The 14,379-nt window shown below is 41.4% G+C and overlaps 1 protein-coding gene across 5 annotated transcripts in view; it reads right to left on the bottom strand.

Annotated features, from left to right (window-relative positions):
• GALK2 (galactokinase 2) overlaps nt 1–14,379 on the bottom strand; it is a 141,963-nt gene that overhangs the window by 21,568 nt on the left and 106,016 nt on the right. For 3 of the 5 annotated variants that reach the window (XM_079767483.1, XM_079767480.1, XM_079767481.1), the window contains exon 8: nt 12,491–12,719. In XM_079767483.1, the coding sequence (XP_079623609.1) occupies nt 12,491–12,719 (229 nt within the window). The remainder of the gene's footprint in view (nt 1–12,490; nt 12,720–14,379) is intronic. The other 2 variants (XM_079767484.1, XM_079767482.1) reach the window with 1 other exon arrangement.

Here is a 14,379-nt window from a genome sequence, read left to right as displayed (position 1 = left end):
AAAAAAATTTAAAGAAAATTCAGTATATACATACAATGAAATATTATTCAGTCTTAAAAATGAAGGAAATTCTGCAATATGCAACAATATGGATGAACCTTGAAGACAACATGCTAAGTTAAATAAGCCAGACACATAAAGACAAATACTCATGATTCCATTTATATAGGGTAGCTGAAATAGTCAAATTCATAAATGCGAAGGCTGGAATGTTAGTTACCTAAGGCTGAGGGAGGGAGAAATGGGAGTTATTAATCAACAAGCATACAGTTTCTGTCAAGTAAGATGAATAAGCTCTAGAGATTTGCTGTATGACATTGTGCCTATAGCCAATAATGCTTTTGAGAGGACAGATCTCACATAAAGTATTCTTACCACAATAAAAAATAAATCAAATTTTTAAAATAAATGAAGTAATCATCTACTAGAGAGAGATCGTTTAAATAAGTACAATGAAGGGCAATAGATACTAAGGCAACTCCTCACAGCTAAAATGGAGGCACAAAGTCAAGAGGTGTCCTGATCTGGGTTAATCTGAAAACAGAGGCCTCAGACAAAGACTTGAGTGCAGGTAGCAGAAATTCGGGAAGCTGGAGCAAAAGAGGAAGGAAAGTGAGACAGGAAGGGAGAAAAGCCAGTGAAGGTGCTTAATGAGCAGGTTACCACTGTGGACAACCAGAGCCCCATTGCTTGGGGGTCTCTGTGAAGAACCATATAGAAGGGGCCTCAGAATTGGCTTACCAGAAGGTGGGCATTTATCTATGGTGTTCCCATTGTTTGAGTGTTGCCCCCAGAGGGGTTAACATCTCCACAAGTTTGTACCTGGGCAGTGACTTCGGAGAATGCCCCAAGAAAACAAAGATGGAACCACACAGCTGCTAGCTTGACGTGGACTGCTGGCAATGCTGAATCAGGTGGGCCACGGGGATGGGACACAGTGATCATGACCTTCATGGATGAAGTGAAGCCAATTGATTCTTAAAAGATATGTAGGTGTCCAACAAACCAAGTATAAGGTGGGATAAGGTGCAGACAAGAGGCTTAGAAAATTAAAGTAGAGGAACATCATGAGCAAAGACATGGATATTAAAAACCATGAGGTGCTTTTAGAAAATCCCTAGTATCTGGATGTAACTGGAGCAAGAAATGAAGATGATGAACAGACGCAACAGGAAACAGAGTGAGAGAGAAAACTAAAGAAGTAGGCAGAAGCCAGATCATGAGGGCTTTGAAGTAAGGTGTTTAGATTGTAGATAAGTGGTTCTTGGCCTTTTAAGGGTTATAGACCCTTGAAAATCTAATAAAAGAGGGATTTCAAAAAGACACCTCAAATTCTAACTGCAACTTAGTAGTTGTTTGATCTTAAGCAAGTTTTTTGAACTTTCAAAGCTTCAATTTCTTCAACCAAGATTGAAAAAAATAGACCTTCTCCCCCATCTGAATGCACAAATATCCAAAATAGTACAACATTTACACAAATTCCATGAAGCTATCCTTGAATCCAGGTTCAAAATTCCAACTAGATTTAAGCATTACAGCCATTATGTCATGTCAGTCAGGATTCTTGTTTGTAAACAACAGAAATCTATACCAGCTAACTTAATTGAAAAGGAATTTATCTTAAAGATATAGGGAGCCCACAAAATCTATTAGGATTATGTATTCCTATTCTCTATTATAATGTGAGAAAACCCGGTGGAAAAGGGTCGGAAGCAGTGGGAAGCAGGCAGTGAGGAACACTGCTAAAGTCTCTCCACAGTCTGGATATGACATTGGACTCTATTGTCAACAAACCCTCTGTCTATTAGACTCAAAGCCCCAGACATAGAATGTGCCAGGACACCAGGATGAGCCTAGGACCTCTGCTCACCACCAGGTGATAAGTGACATGTGAGAGACAAATCTCACCCCTCAGCTTCTACCACAGGAGGCAAGACCCTCCCTCCCACCAACATGCACACAGCAAGAGATTTCCTTAGGAGAGAGGCCTGGATGCTAAGTAGCTAAAACCATGGCTCCTACCCCCGGCAGCAATGAAACACCATGGCTCTATTAGCACTTAAGCCTTCTCTCTTCCCTTGCATGACTGAATTTCAAGTCTCCTTCACTGATGATTCCTGTGAGCACACGTTAGTCTGTGTATGCCCTTCTTAAAGGATGGTTTCCCAGTCCATCCTCAGAGAGTCTGAGGAGTGCTGGACCTCCGTCTCCCTCATTCTCAATACAGTGAGTTTCTTCAAGTAGCTTCATGTGGCCAAACTACATACACGTTGTCTAGGGATGGAATAATACGGACCATGGTTTTCAGCTAATAAGCTTAAAAGTAATAAAATATTTTGGGAATCAGACTTAATTTGGATAAAGACTTCATCTGAGGATCATTAAAACAAAATAAATAGATATGCGGGTCTGAGAGAATTGGAAATCGTTATCATGTAAGTGTATAATTAATCTTCTGAAACTCTCATACCCCGAAATACTTTCCAACTGTTCGGGTAGGGGGCTAAAAGCAGTTGTGGTTTTAGCTGTTTCTGCACAACCCTGTAGTTGCACGCCACTGGCAATTTCAAACAGAAAGCACCACTGGGCTAAACCAGGAGTTGGTTTCCAAGAACAGCTAGCCAGAGGTAGATGGGGAAAACCACGTCAGAATCCACTCTGAGTCCTCTGGTTTCCTATGCAGCAAAGTTAGAATAAGTCCCTGCTCTGGGGCATGGAATCTTCAGGGTATTTAAGCAGAAGAATGGAAAAACACTATACAATCCTCATTGAAGTTGGACTGTGGTTTCAAATGTATTTTTCTGGTAATAATATTTTTCATATATATGAAGTTTCTGAAATGATTAAACCCACAAAAAATAAACTGCTATTTTCAGCAACATTAATATCCCATTCCCATGCTGCAAAGACTAAATTAAATTAGCATTTTACATTTAAGAGGGAAAAAAATCTTTAACTACCTGCTTTTAAAGCAAAACCACTGATGAAAAATATACATGTGCACTTTCAACACAAACCACATTAGTCCATGGAAAACAACATTCCAAGAGGCATTTGTGAATGTTTTCAAATCCACAGCCTAATGCCATCTTTTCCATGGAGAGTAAAGGCACCCCATGTGGTTATAGCTTCCTTTTCTCAGATTTCCAGGAGCAGCAAGAGACAGTACTGTCTGTGTCATAATAAATTCTCCTGCTCTGACCTCGAAAACTTTGCCTCACTCAGCTGTAGTTCCCCCTCACCTGCATTTTACACTCTGGCAATATACTAAGTGCCTGTTACCTACAGGGCCACTTAAATGTCAAGACAGAGCCCACCGCTCCCTTCCTTTTCATTCTATACTGTACCTTTCTAGTTCAAATTCTTACCACCCCATGTCTGAACAATTGTGCTACCTTCTAACTGGTTTCTCCTCACCGCTAACCCACCTGTACACAGCTGCCATAATAAATTTCCCAATTCACCATTTCGATTAAGGCATTCCTACATATTTGATTGCATCAAACACTGGGATATTTTTCATTGTCCAATAAATGAAGGTCCACACATTCCAGTCCATCAAGACACACCAAGTCTTCTGAATGTGTTTAATTCTTTCCTATCTCTTACGGTGCGTTGATGCCACCCCACTTCTCAACACCGGCTTCTGAGAGTGTGGGCTCGGCATTGGTATCCTGCTCAGACTGTTTCTGCAATCTCTTTCAGTGTCAGCCCAGATGCCACCTCTTCCATGAAGCTCGCCAAGAACATTCCTGCCCAGAATCTGTTTTTGAAAGGTTTGCAATGGACAGACGAGGACGGAGACCTGGGCACTGAACTAGGGGGGACCAGGAGTGAGGAGCTCTGACTCCTGCCCGCCTCTTAATTTCCCTATAGCAAGAATTGGAGACAATACACCTACACTGCACTTGGGCTTTCCAAACTGTGGTGTACTATTAGGGAGGATGAAAATAGTTCATTTTCATAAGCTTCTAATGAGATGTCCCTCTTCTTGAGGTGCTCACAGTGTGACTGGTGATACCTTGAAAAGCTAAGTGAGGGTGCTGCTATTGCACAGAAGCCATGGTTACAAGTGTGTTTCAGCAGCGCTCCAGGGACAAGGGTGGCAAGTGAATGCACACAGGCCTGAGTTTGCTCATGGTTTCTCTGTGTTTGCCGTTACGTGCTTCCACATAAACAAGATGTGTGTACCCATCAGACTCTCCCCTTTATCAGATTCATTTTCCCTTCTGCTTTGTCCATTTGACTCTCCCTTTTGATTTTCATCTCTGTTCCCTTGCCCCTATAAGAGTAACTACATTCATTTTTATTAAGCATATATCTTGCTGATTCTTGTATTAATCAAATAGAATTTTATATTCCTCATTCTTGGAACACTTTATAGTTCCCCATTCAAAGACTAAATTATATTGCTTTCCTATGTAGGTGGTCTCTGGTCTCCTCTGCTGTTGCATCAGTAGCCCTTAACAAAAAAGGCTTCCCAACATCAGAGGTCCTAGTGGACTGAGGGTGTTCATTCTTGTGGTTTCTCCCACCCCATACCCTCCAGAAGACAATATGAGGAGTCATCTTCCTCAAACATCTTATAAAACTATGCAGTGTCTCTGCCCTGTCATGTTTTTCTCTGGAAACCGATAGCATGAATGATGCTCAACTGAGATTTCATGTAGTTAAAATTGTGAATGTATATACAGATACAATGGACCATTATATTTTGTTGTCATTACTATTAATATTTGGCAATAATCTAGAAAAATATTAGAGCCAAGTAAAGTCAAAATTCGATTATTATCTCCCTTTCTTGGTGCAGGATTGCTAAGGCCAGTTAAAAAAAGCAATGGCAGAAAGGGCAGTGGATTAAATCAGAAGATTAAGATTTGGGATCTAGCTCTAGCACCTACTATCTCTGTAGTCTTGTAACTACATGTAACTACAAACTCTCTGACCTCAGTTTCCTCATCTGTGAAGAGGATAACCATGTGCCCTGGGGTTATTGTGAGATTGAAATCAGGTGATATGGGTGAAAAGTAATATGTAAGCCATAAAGTAAATACTTTTTTTGTGCTGGGTTTTTTTGGGGGGTGGGGGGAGAGGAGTTACTCTAGATGTACCCCTCCTAAAGAGCAGTCTATGTCAGTGCCCAGTGCTTGCTCTAAAGCCATGCTTATCACTCATGAATTTGGAGGTCACAGAATCCAAATAAATTAGTCAGCCACTGGCCAGCACTTTGCCAACATATGGTCACAAAGTTGGTACTCCAAGCAATGAGATTTGTCTCCAGCTCAGCCCAGTGCATCTAAGCAGCAGGACCACCCCGACATGGAGCACAAGCTGGGCCTCCCAAAAAGGATGATCCTAATAAATTCCCACTTTCTTGCCTGGCCAGTATGGCTCAGTGATTGAGCACTGACTCGTGAACCAGGAGGTCATGGTTTGATTCCCAGTTAGGGCATATGCCTGGGTTGCAGGCTCAATCCCCAGTAGGGGGAGTGCAGGAGGCAGCCTATTGATGATTTTGTCTCATCATTGTTGTTTCTATCTCTCTCTCCCTCACCCTCTCTGAAATCAATAAAAGATATTTATTTTAAAATTTTCCACTTTCATAAACTGGCACCCAAAGTACCTGACCTATTTTCTACCTCAGTTTCCATTTAGTTCCTCATGGGCTTCTTTGTTTATCCTCCAGTGTGTGTTCTTAACTTATTTCCTGTGCTAGATACACATGCCCATCTCTCCTGGCTCTGACCACAGCTTCTTTTCCTCTTAGGTCACACCTCTCCCAAATCAGCATGGCCCCTGAGCCTCTAGAAACCCAGACTTTGTACTACACCCTTAGATAATTTCTACCTGTGGGCAAGACCTGACACATAATCCTTAAATTATTCCTAGCCAGTTCCCAGTGGTAGAGCATGGCCATCCTAAACAAAGGATTTGAGGATTTTACTTTGTGTATGTATGTGTATTTAATTTCAATGGCCTTTAAGCATTTCTAAATCTAATTATTATAAATTTGGAAAGAGAAAATAATAATTGTGCATGGGCCTTTGAAAGTCTGGATGGTTTAGCAGAGGCTGAAAGCCACAATTTGATTATAAACATCTCTCCCTACACTGTCATCTCAAGGTCAATATCTCCCAACTCACACTCATATCCAGGTAAAGAAGGAAAGCAATTTGGGCATTAAGGGAACATCAAATACCACATACCTTTGATAAAGGCATGTATTTCCATCATCAGAATATTAGTTCATGTCAAAACTAAGTATATGTCATCTTTGCCTCCATTCATACAATCTAAGTACGTATAGTGCCACATTCAATAAGAATCACATCTTGCAGAGCATTAAGAGAAACATTTGCTTAATGTCTTAGACCAACCAAAGCACAAACTCAGAAGGAACAAGGCAAAGATATAAAAGGATTTTAATCCCTAAAGTTAAAAATGAGTGCCAAGAGAATTCAGCTGGAAATTTGACTGAGGTTAGATGGCTGGATCCAGAGAGTAAATCAAGTGACATTAATCTAGGATAATCTAAAATCCCACACATGAATTTATGTTCATAGGTTTTTAAAATTTATTCATTCCAAAAGCAAAAGGGGTAACCTTTTGAGAAATATAAACTGGATTCATTCATTCAACATAGATATATTGAATGTATACAAAACAAATGTAAATTATAGAAAGTGATGCAAGTGAGCCAGTAGGGAAGTTGTTCTAGAGAAAGAGGTAAGATTTAGTATGCATCATTTTTTACAAAAACTATGTAATCACTGTCTTCAGGGGGAAAACTTAAATCTACACTAATAAAAGAGAAAGATGCAAATTGACCATCACTTCACGACGCCCACCAGCCAATCAGGAGTGAGTATGCAAATTAACCCACCAAAGATGGCAGGTTAATTTGCATATGCAGGCACCGGGTGGCCGGGGGCGGGGTGGCTGCTTGTGCATGTGCCGGCACCAAGCGGCCTGGGTTCCGGGGACGGGCGTCCTCGGGACCCAGACCACTCTGATCCTGTAGGCCCGCGCGTAGGCATCGAGCAGCTGGGGGCAGAGCGGGAACGCAGCGGCCTGCGTGCCAGAGACAGGCGTCCTCGGGAACCAGGCTGCTCTGAGCCTGGAGGCCCGCGCGTAGGCTCAGAGCAGCCAGTGTCCCAGAATACCCCCGGCCACTCCGAGCTTATGCTCGCAGGCACCGAGCAGCCAGGGACGGGGCAGTAACATCTCCAGGACCCAGGCGCTCCGAGCCGGCACGCGCAAGCAGCCAGGGGTGGGGCAGAAATGTCCCCCGCAGCAAGCGAGCAGACAGTAGGGCCCTGCTTGCACATGGCCGTGGCAGCAAGGGGCAAGCAGTCCCCTGCAGGGCCCGCACAGAGAGCAGACACCAGAACCCTGCTTGCCCCTGTGGCGGTGAGCCAGAGAGCAGACAACAGTGCCCTACTTGCCCCTGGCCTCGGCGGCGAAGGGAAAGCAGGCCCCCACAGAGAGCAGACACTAGGGCCTGCGGTGGCATCAAGCAGGCAGTTCCGCAGAGAGCAGAGAACCACGGGGAGCAGGCCTAAGCCGTCAGTAGGACATCCCCTGAGGGCTCCTAGATTGGAGAGGGTGCAGGTCGGGCTGAGGGACCCACCTCCCTCTTGCATGAATTTCGTGCACCAAGCCCCTAGTATATACATAAAGAGCAATGCATGTACTAGGTATACCAGTAAATAATGGCAGATTTTGTAATCAAAGAAAACACGATAATTTCGAGAGAAACATCAAAAGTGCTTTATTCTAAGTAATGTTCATCGCTAGCTACACATTTCCCCCATCTTTCAGGTAAATTGTGGATACCTTCCCAATAGAACTTTTCTTGTTTTGAGGCAAACCATTCAGAGACCACATTTTCCACTTCTTTGTACGTTTTGAAGTGCTGCTCAGAAAGTGCATGTGCCATCGATCTGAACAAGTGGTAATCTGAAGGAGCAAGATCTGGTGAATACAGCAGGTGGGTTAATACTTCCCAGGCAAGATCTTTTAACGTGTCTTTAACTGGTTTTGAAGTGTGTGATGGTGCATCATCGTGAAGCAAAATTACTTTGCCGTGTCTTCTGGCACATTCTGGTTGTTTCACGATCAAAGCGTGGTTCAAATTGATTATTTGTTGTCGGTAGCAATCAGTATTAACGGTTTCAACTGGTTTTAGAAGCTCATAATACATCATACTTTCTGATCACACCAAACGCAGAGCATTTGTCTCTTTTCCGAAGCCATTTGGCCTTGCAGTCAATGTTGATGGTTGACTTGGATCAACCCATGATTTTGTGCATTTGGGATTCTCAAAATAAATCCACTTTTCATTGCCAGTCACAATTCAATGCAAAAAAAGACTTTCTTTTGTGCCACTGAAGCAACATTTTACTGATGACTTTTTGGTTTTCCATTTGTCTTTCATTCAGTTGATGTGGCACCCATTTTCCTTCCTTTAAAATCTTTCCCATTGCTTATAAACAATCGGAAATAGTTTGCTGAGCAACGTTTAATCTTTCTGCAAGTTGTTTTTGAGTTTGTCACGCATCTTCACCAATAATGCTTGTAATGGTTGGTCTTTAAACTTTTTCGGTTGACCTGGGCGTTCTTTGTCTTTCACATCGAAATCATCACTTTTAAAGCATTTAAACCAGAGTTCACAAGTATCTTAAGATGAAACATGATCACCATAAGCTTCCCGAAGAATACGATAACTTTCAGCAGCACTTTTCTTCAAAATAAAGTAATGAATTAAAACTTCCCGTAAATGCTCTATTTTGGGCACAAAATTCGACATTTTTAAGCATAAAAATATCTATGATGTTAACACCTTCAGAAAATTTGACATATGATATTTTGAAGCTTGCTGTCAATAAAACAAAATAGCATACATATCAAGTCGCATATATATCAACATATGTGTAACTCCATCTATTGAAAAAAAACCACATTATTAACTGGTACACCTAGTACTATGATTAGCAAATTGTCCTTTGTGTTTTCCAAGGTTTTCTGGGAAATTAACTTATTAAAAACATGCTAAATAGAAAGAGAAGAGGCTATGGACTAAGAAGAACAAATAAAAGATTAAAGTTATATTGAGCTTTTAAGATAGGCAGAAACTATATTTCAGAAAAGAGGGAAATTCCACCCAGAAAAGGGCAATGGTTTTTAGGATTAAAGGCCCAGAGGAAAGACCAAGATGTAATAAGTAAATGGAATGGTTCAGCCAAGACACCATGGTCCATGTGGGCAAGCATGCACTCAAAAGGGAGTCAGGACAGAACAAAGTTAAGGCCAAATCAGAAAAATACTTAACTCCCATTTAAGGAGTTTAGGCAATGAGGTAATGGTGAGGCTCTACAGTAGCGGTTCTCAACCTGTGGGTCACGACCCACAGGTTGAGAACCGCTAGCAGGGTGGCCTAAGACCATCAGAAAACACAGATATTTACATTACAATTCATAACAGTAGCAAAATTACAGTTATGAAGTAGCAACGAAAATAATTTTATGGTTGGGGGTCACCACAACATGAGGAACTGTATTAAAGGGTTGCGGCATTAGAAAGGTTGAGAACCACTGCTCTAAAGGTTTTTTAACTAAGAAGTGACACCATGAAAAGACTGCTTTAAGAAAATCATTTGACAGTGAATATCCTCAATGTCTATTAAGGCTTTCTTGCCTCTTTACCAAAAACTCCCAAATCTAATTATATGGTTGGGGTTTTTACATGTTCTACATCTTTATTTAGAAGCCTTGCCATATCACCAAACAGATATATGCATTCATCATGTCCCCAAGATCATTTCCCATACTATAATTCCCTGCCTTTCTCAGCATCCATACCTTGGCCTTCTTTACCTTCTGTTCCTTTTTTTTTTTTCCTTTCCTCCTTCCCTTCCTTCCTAGACACAGGCAATCTTTAATTCCAACTAAACTCTCCTTTCTAGTCTTGAGAATCTACCTGTTATAATATCTACCAACAAACCCTTTTTCAGGCTGTTGTGTGATGGAGAATAGAATACTAGTCCCTTAACTGACATCCCTTTAAACATTATTTTTGCATACTACACACAATACCTCTTGGCACATTTTCAAATACTCCACTCCTCGTGTCTCTGTGTCTTTACTCAGGCTCTACTCTCTGCCTGGAATGGCCTCTCACCCCTCTCAGCCTGGGAAGTCTATAACTTTGAGATCCGCTCAAATTTAAGCCATGTTTTCCAGACATGCAGTCATTCTTTCCTCCAGACTCCAAGACTCTTGACAAAGACCTTCACTGCAGTGCGGGTTGTTTACTGTGATGGCTGTGTGGCACTCTCCCCTCTTAGACACTAGGTCACTATAAGGTCGAGATCGCGTACTACTTATCATTGTATCCCAGCATCTAGCATAGTTCAGCCCAATGAAGTCAATATACATATTTACCGAATTAATGAAATTGGCTAATGTCTTCAATCAAAGAATAAAGGTTATTTCCCTGGAAACTCTCCCTATCCAATATCCTACCCAACTTCTTCACTGTGACCTCCTGGTTCATTGGTTGACACTCAACCACTGAGCCACACCAGCCAGGTGCACCATGTATATTATTTTTAAGAAACACTCAACTAGCTGTAGCTCTCTGGACATGTAATCCTCTCTCACTCCTCCCTGCCTCTGCACCTGCTCTTTTGTCTGCCTGGAAGTCTTTCAGACTGCTTGTCTACATTGGAAACTCCTATTTATTCTCTAACTTTTGTTGAATTGCTATCTCCTTAGTAAAGCTATCTCCTCTGACTTCTGTCTTTTCTGGCCTCTTGAGACCCAAGTGTACCTCCACCACAGCAATCATTACTCTATGCTGGATCAGCTTTTTCTTTATCAGTTTCTATCACTACTTTGTAAACTCCTTGAGAATGGTGCTCTGTTGTTTTTACCTCTGTGTTCTCAAGCTCAACCTCAGGACCTAGCAGTGGTGGAGGAGGAGAGGGAAGCAGAAATAACAAAGAAAGCTAACATTTATGAACACCCCCATTACCAAGCATTGTTCTTAACACATTAAACAGATTACTCCTCTAAGGGAGGTATTCCTGTTATGCCTACTTCATGTAAAACTAAGATAACGGTCACACATCTAGTGAGTGAAGAAGCCCAAGATCCTAATTCAGGCAGACTGGTTTTGGTTCACTGCCTTTCTGGCGTGGAGGCCCTCTATCACAACTACTCAACAGTTTAGTTGCAGTGCAAAAGCAGCCAGGACCAATTATGGCTGTGTTCTGGCAAAAGTTTATTTTACATAAACAGGTGGCAAGTCTGATTAAACCTATAGGCCAGCTTTCTCATCCCAGTTCTAGAGACTCAGTAAATGTTCATCAAACTAAACTGGATCTAACAGTGTTGGAAACCAGAACCTTCTCCCAGTCCTCAAATGATTCCCTTATCTGATCCTAAAGCTGTCACTAGTTGCAGCCTTTCATTACTTGACAGTCACTGCAGGCACTCAATAACCAATTGCAGAACTGAACTGAATGGAATGGAAATGGGGTGCTGAGGCTGATCATTGTGCTAAGCTCCCACCCTCACAACTCTACCTCAAGAAACCACTGGAGCCCTGGCCTGTGTGGCTCAGTGGATTGTCCCATACACCAGAAGATGGCGGGTTCAATGCCCGGTCAGAGCGCATGTGGGAAGCAACCTATTGATGTTTCTCTCTTACATTGATGTTTCCTCTCTCTCTATTTCTCTCTCTCTCTCTCTCTCTCTCTCTCTCTCTCTCTCTCTCTCTCTCTCTTTCTTCCCTCCCTCCCTTCATCTCCCCCTCCCTTCCTCTTTCTTTCCTTCCTTTTCTCTCTCTGAGATTATTTTTTTTTTTAAAGAATCTTACCTAGATGTCCCTGCCCCCAGCATTGACTCCCCTCAAATAAACAACCTTTACTTCTAAGAAGAAAAGACACTCCAAGGCTCCATCCTATACCTCCAACCTTACCTGGTCTTCTTCTCAGTATCTGATGTTATCAGTATAAAAACAAAATTACTTGAAAGCAGCATGCAAATAGAAGGAGCTTCCATACTACAGTGGGCCACAAGTCTCAACCTAAGCAGTGAAGACTTCCTGGTGCTCCCGAGTGTTGTTCCACAGCAATCATGAGCACTGTTCAGACTTAAACCTTTTTATATAAGTAGTATAATAATCAGAAAAGTAGGTAGGGGTAAAAAAGATGAAAAAAGAGACACTTATGGAATTATGAACTTCTGGAGGGCAGGGACAATGTATGATTCACCTTTGCTTCACCAGAATACCTGGCATGCAGCAGACCAGGAAATGTCTGTTGATGAGTGAAAAAATGAATTTAATGAAGCCAAGAATCTAGGTAATTAGTTTGCCAAAACACACCCATTCTCCAAATCCCTCAAGCACGCTTCAAAATCAGTGAGATCCTTGCGGAAATTGTCAACTTTCCAGCTGTGAATGGGGGAACAACCCATGTTCTTACTTTCTCCAGCACACTCACCATCCTGAGTGTTTGGACTCAGGATTTGGGTCTGAAGTTGCTGCAGGCTGATTCCCAGACACCTGCAGACCTCCTCGGGGCTATAGGGTTCAGGGTGAAGAGCATCCTCTATAATCAACAGCATTTCTTCCAGACTGACCCCCAGGTTGGTCTGCACCTCCTCCAGCCGCAGCACTTTATCCCATTGCAAGCTTTTGTACTTAGCCAGGAGCTGCAAGTTGAAACCAAGATAATGGTCAGTTTTCATTGCAGAAATTAATATGTACTATTTTAATTACCCAGATTCAACTTAAAGCTGTTTTTGTTTTATTTTGTTTTTTCCATTCAACCTATCCACATTTCCCACCATTGCTAGGTTCAGATGTTTGGAATTAAACATGCTTGTGTGACACTCATAGGGTAGTTAAGTATTTTTCTTTAAAAAAATAAAAACTAATCTTCTGTTGATTCTTTTGCCTGTCACCACTTTCCCTCAGGGCTATTTCTTTGAATAATTTTGTTCTTTCATCCCTATTCAGTTCATCTCAAATATACCACTCTCTATAAAGTCTACCAAAAAAACTGGTCAAATCTCACGTGACGTGGGTCCTGAGGTGGACACTGTATGCCCAATTTCATTAGAGCACTTCCTGTTTACTACATGCCTCTTTGAAATGGCTAATGAATTTAAGTATCTGGGCGTTTGGAATAAAGTCCCAGATTTTAAATGAAAACCTCATTGGTGACCTTATGAAAAACCATTTCATTAGGTTGCTGGTAGTAGCAGAGCTGCATGTTTCTCCACCCTCAAGAAAGGAGTTTGGCTTCCAGTTGTGTCCTGAGGCACCCCCTCAGTCTGTTGGAGGGGGTTAAGTACAAACCAAACCTTTGTAACCAGGTCTACGGACCGGAACCCCAATCCAGAATATGTTTCCCTCATTTTCCCAAAACCACTGACTGAGCCCTTCAGGCAGGTGACAATCAAAACAGTGTGAAAAGAGCTCCATCCTGAGGTCTATAAAATTCAGTCCCTGGGTTTGAGGAGGGCAGGTGCAGACAGCACAACAGCAAAAAGAGGCTAGTTGAAGAAAGGGAAGTTAGTCTGCAAGGAAATGTGCATCTGATTTACTCTTCTATTATGCTGATGATTTGATTTTTTTTCTTTTCTACAGGAAGCAGAGTTTACCAAAAGATCACTGTACTCTCTTTAGGGCTACTCACTTCTGAAGACTGTTAATAACTTAAGTTCTTATATTTGTTAATCCTCTTTTTAAACCTCTGGCTCATACATTTGAAATGAGTTCATGATTTTAGGCAGAACTAGGAAAAGAGGCAAAAGAATTATGTTTTTCTGTTCATATATTTCACAGAACCTGGTGCCGTTTTTAAAGCAAAGACACAAACTAAAACCTTTCTTCTGACCTTGTTTGCTTAGCACATTTTGTTAGTGTATTAGAAGTGTTGGATTTGATACCTCCACAGATTGACCCATTCATTCATTTAATTAATTCATTCATGGACTATGTTTCAAAAATAAAATTTCAGAAAATTTATAAAGACTTACATAATGCAAAAGAGAAACATACAATGTATATATTTTATACAGAAAAAGAGCTGAAGTCGATGATCTCCTAGAATGATGCTTTCTTACAGATACAGATCCAAATCCAACTGAGATAAACAATTCAGCTAATATGGTGCTACATGATTTAAAATATGCTTTTTTACTTCCTTCAATCTTTGGCAGCTCTGTGAGATAGGTATTGTTACTCTATTTAAGAAATGAGAGTAAGTGATTTGCCCAAAGAAACATTTGGAAATTAAACCCAGGTCCGATTGATGCCATTATAATAACCTGGTTTATTTAACAGAAAAGGAGAGAAGAGGGAGGC

Source organism: Cnephaeus nilssonii (assembly GCF_951640355.1).
Source record: "Cnephaeus nilssonii genome assembly, chromosome: 4".
In the NCBI taxonomy this organism is placed as follows: domain Eukaryota; kingdom Metazoa; phylum Chordata; class Mammalia; order Chiroptera; family Vespertilionidae; genus Cnephaeus; species Cnephaeus nilssonii.
The sequence above is the reverse complement of the archived record's forward strand: the minus strand, read 5'-3'. Positions and strand labels throughout refer to the sequence as shown.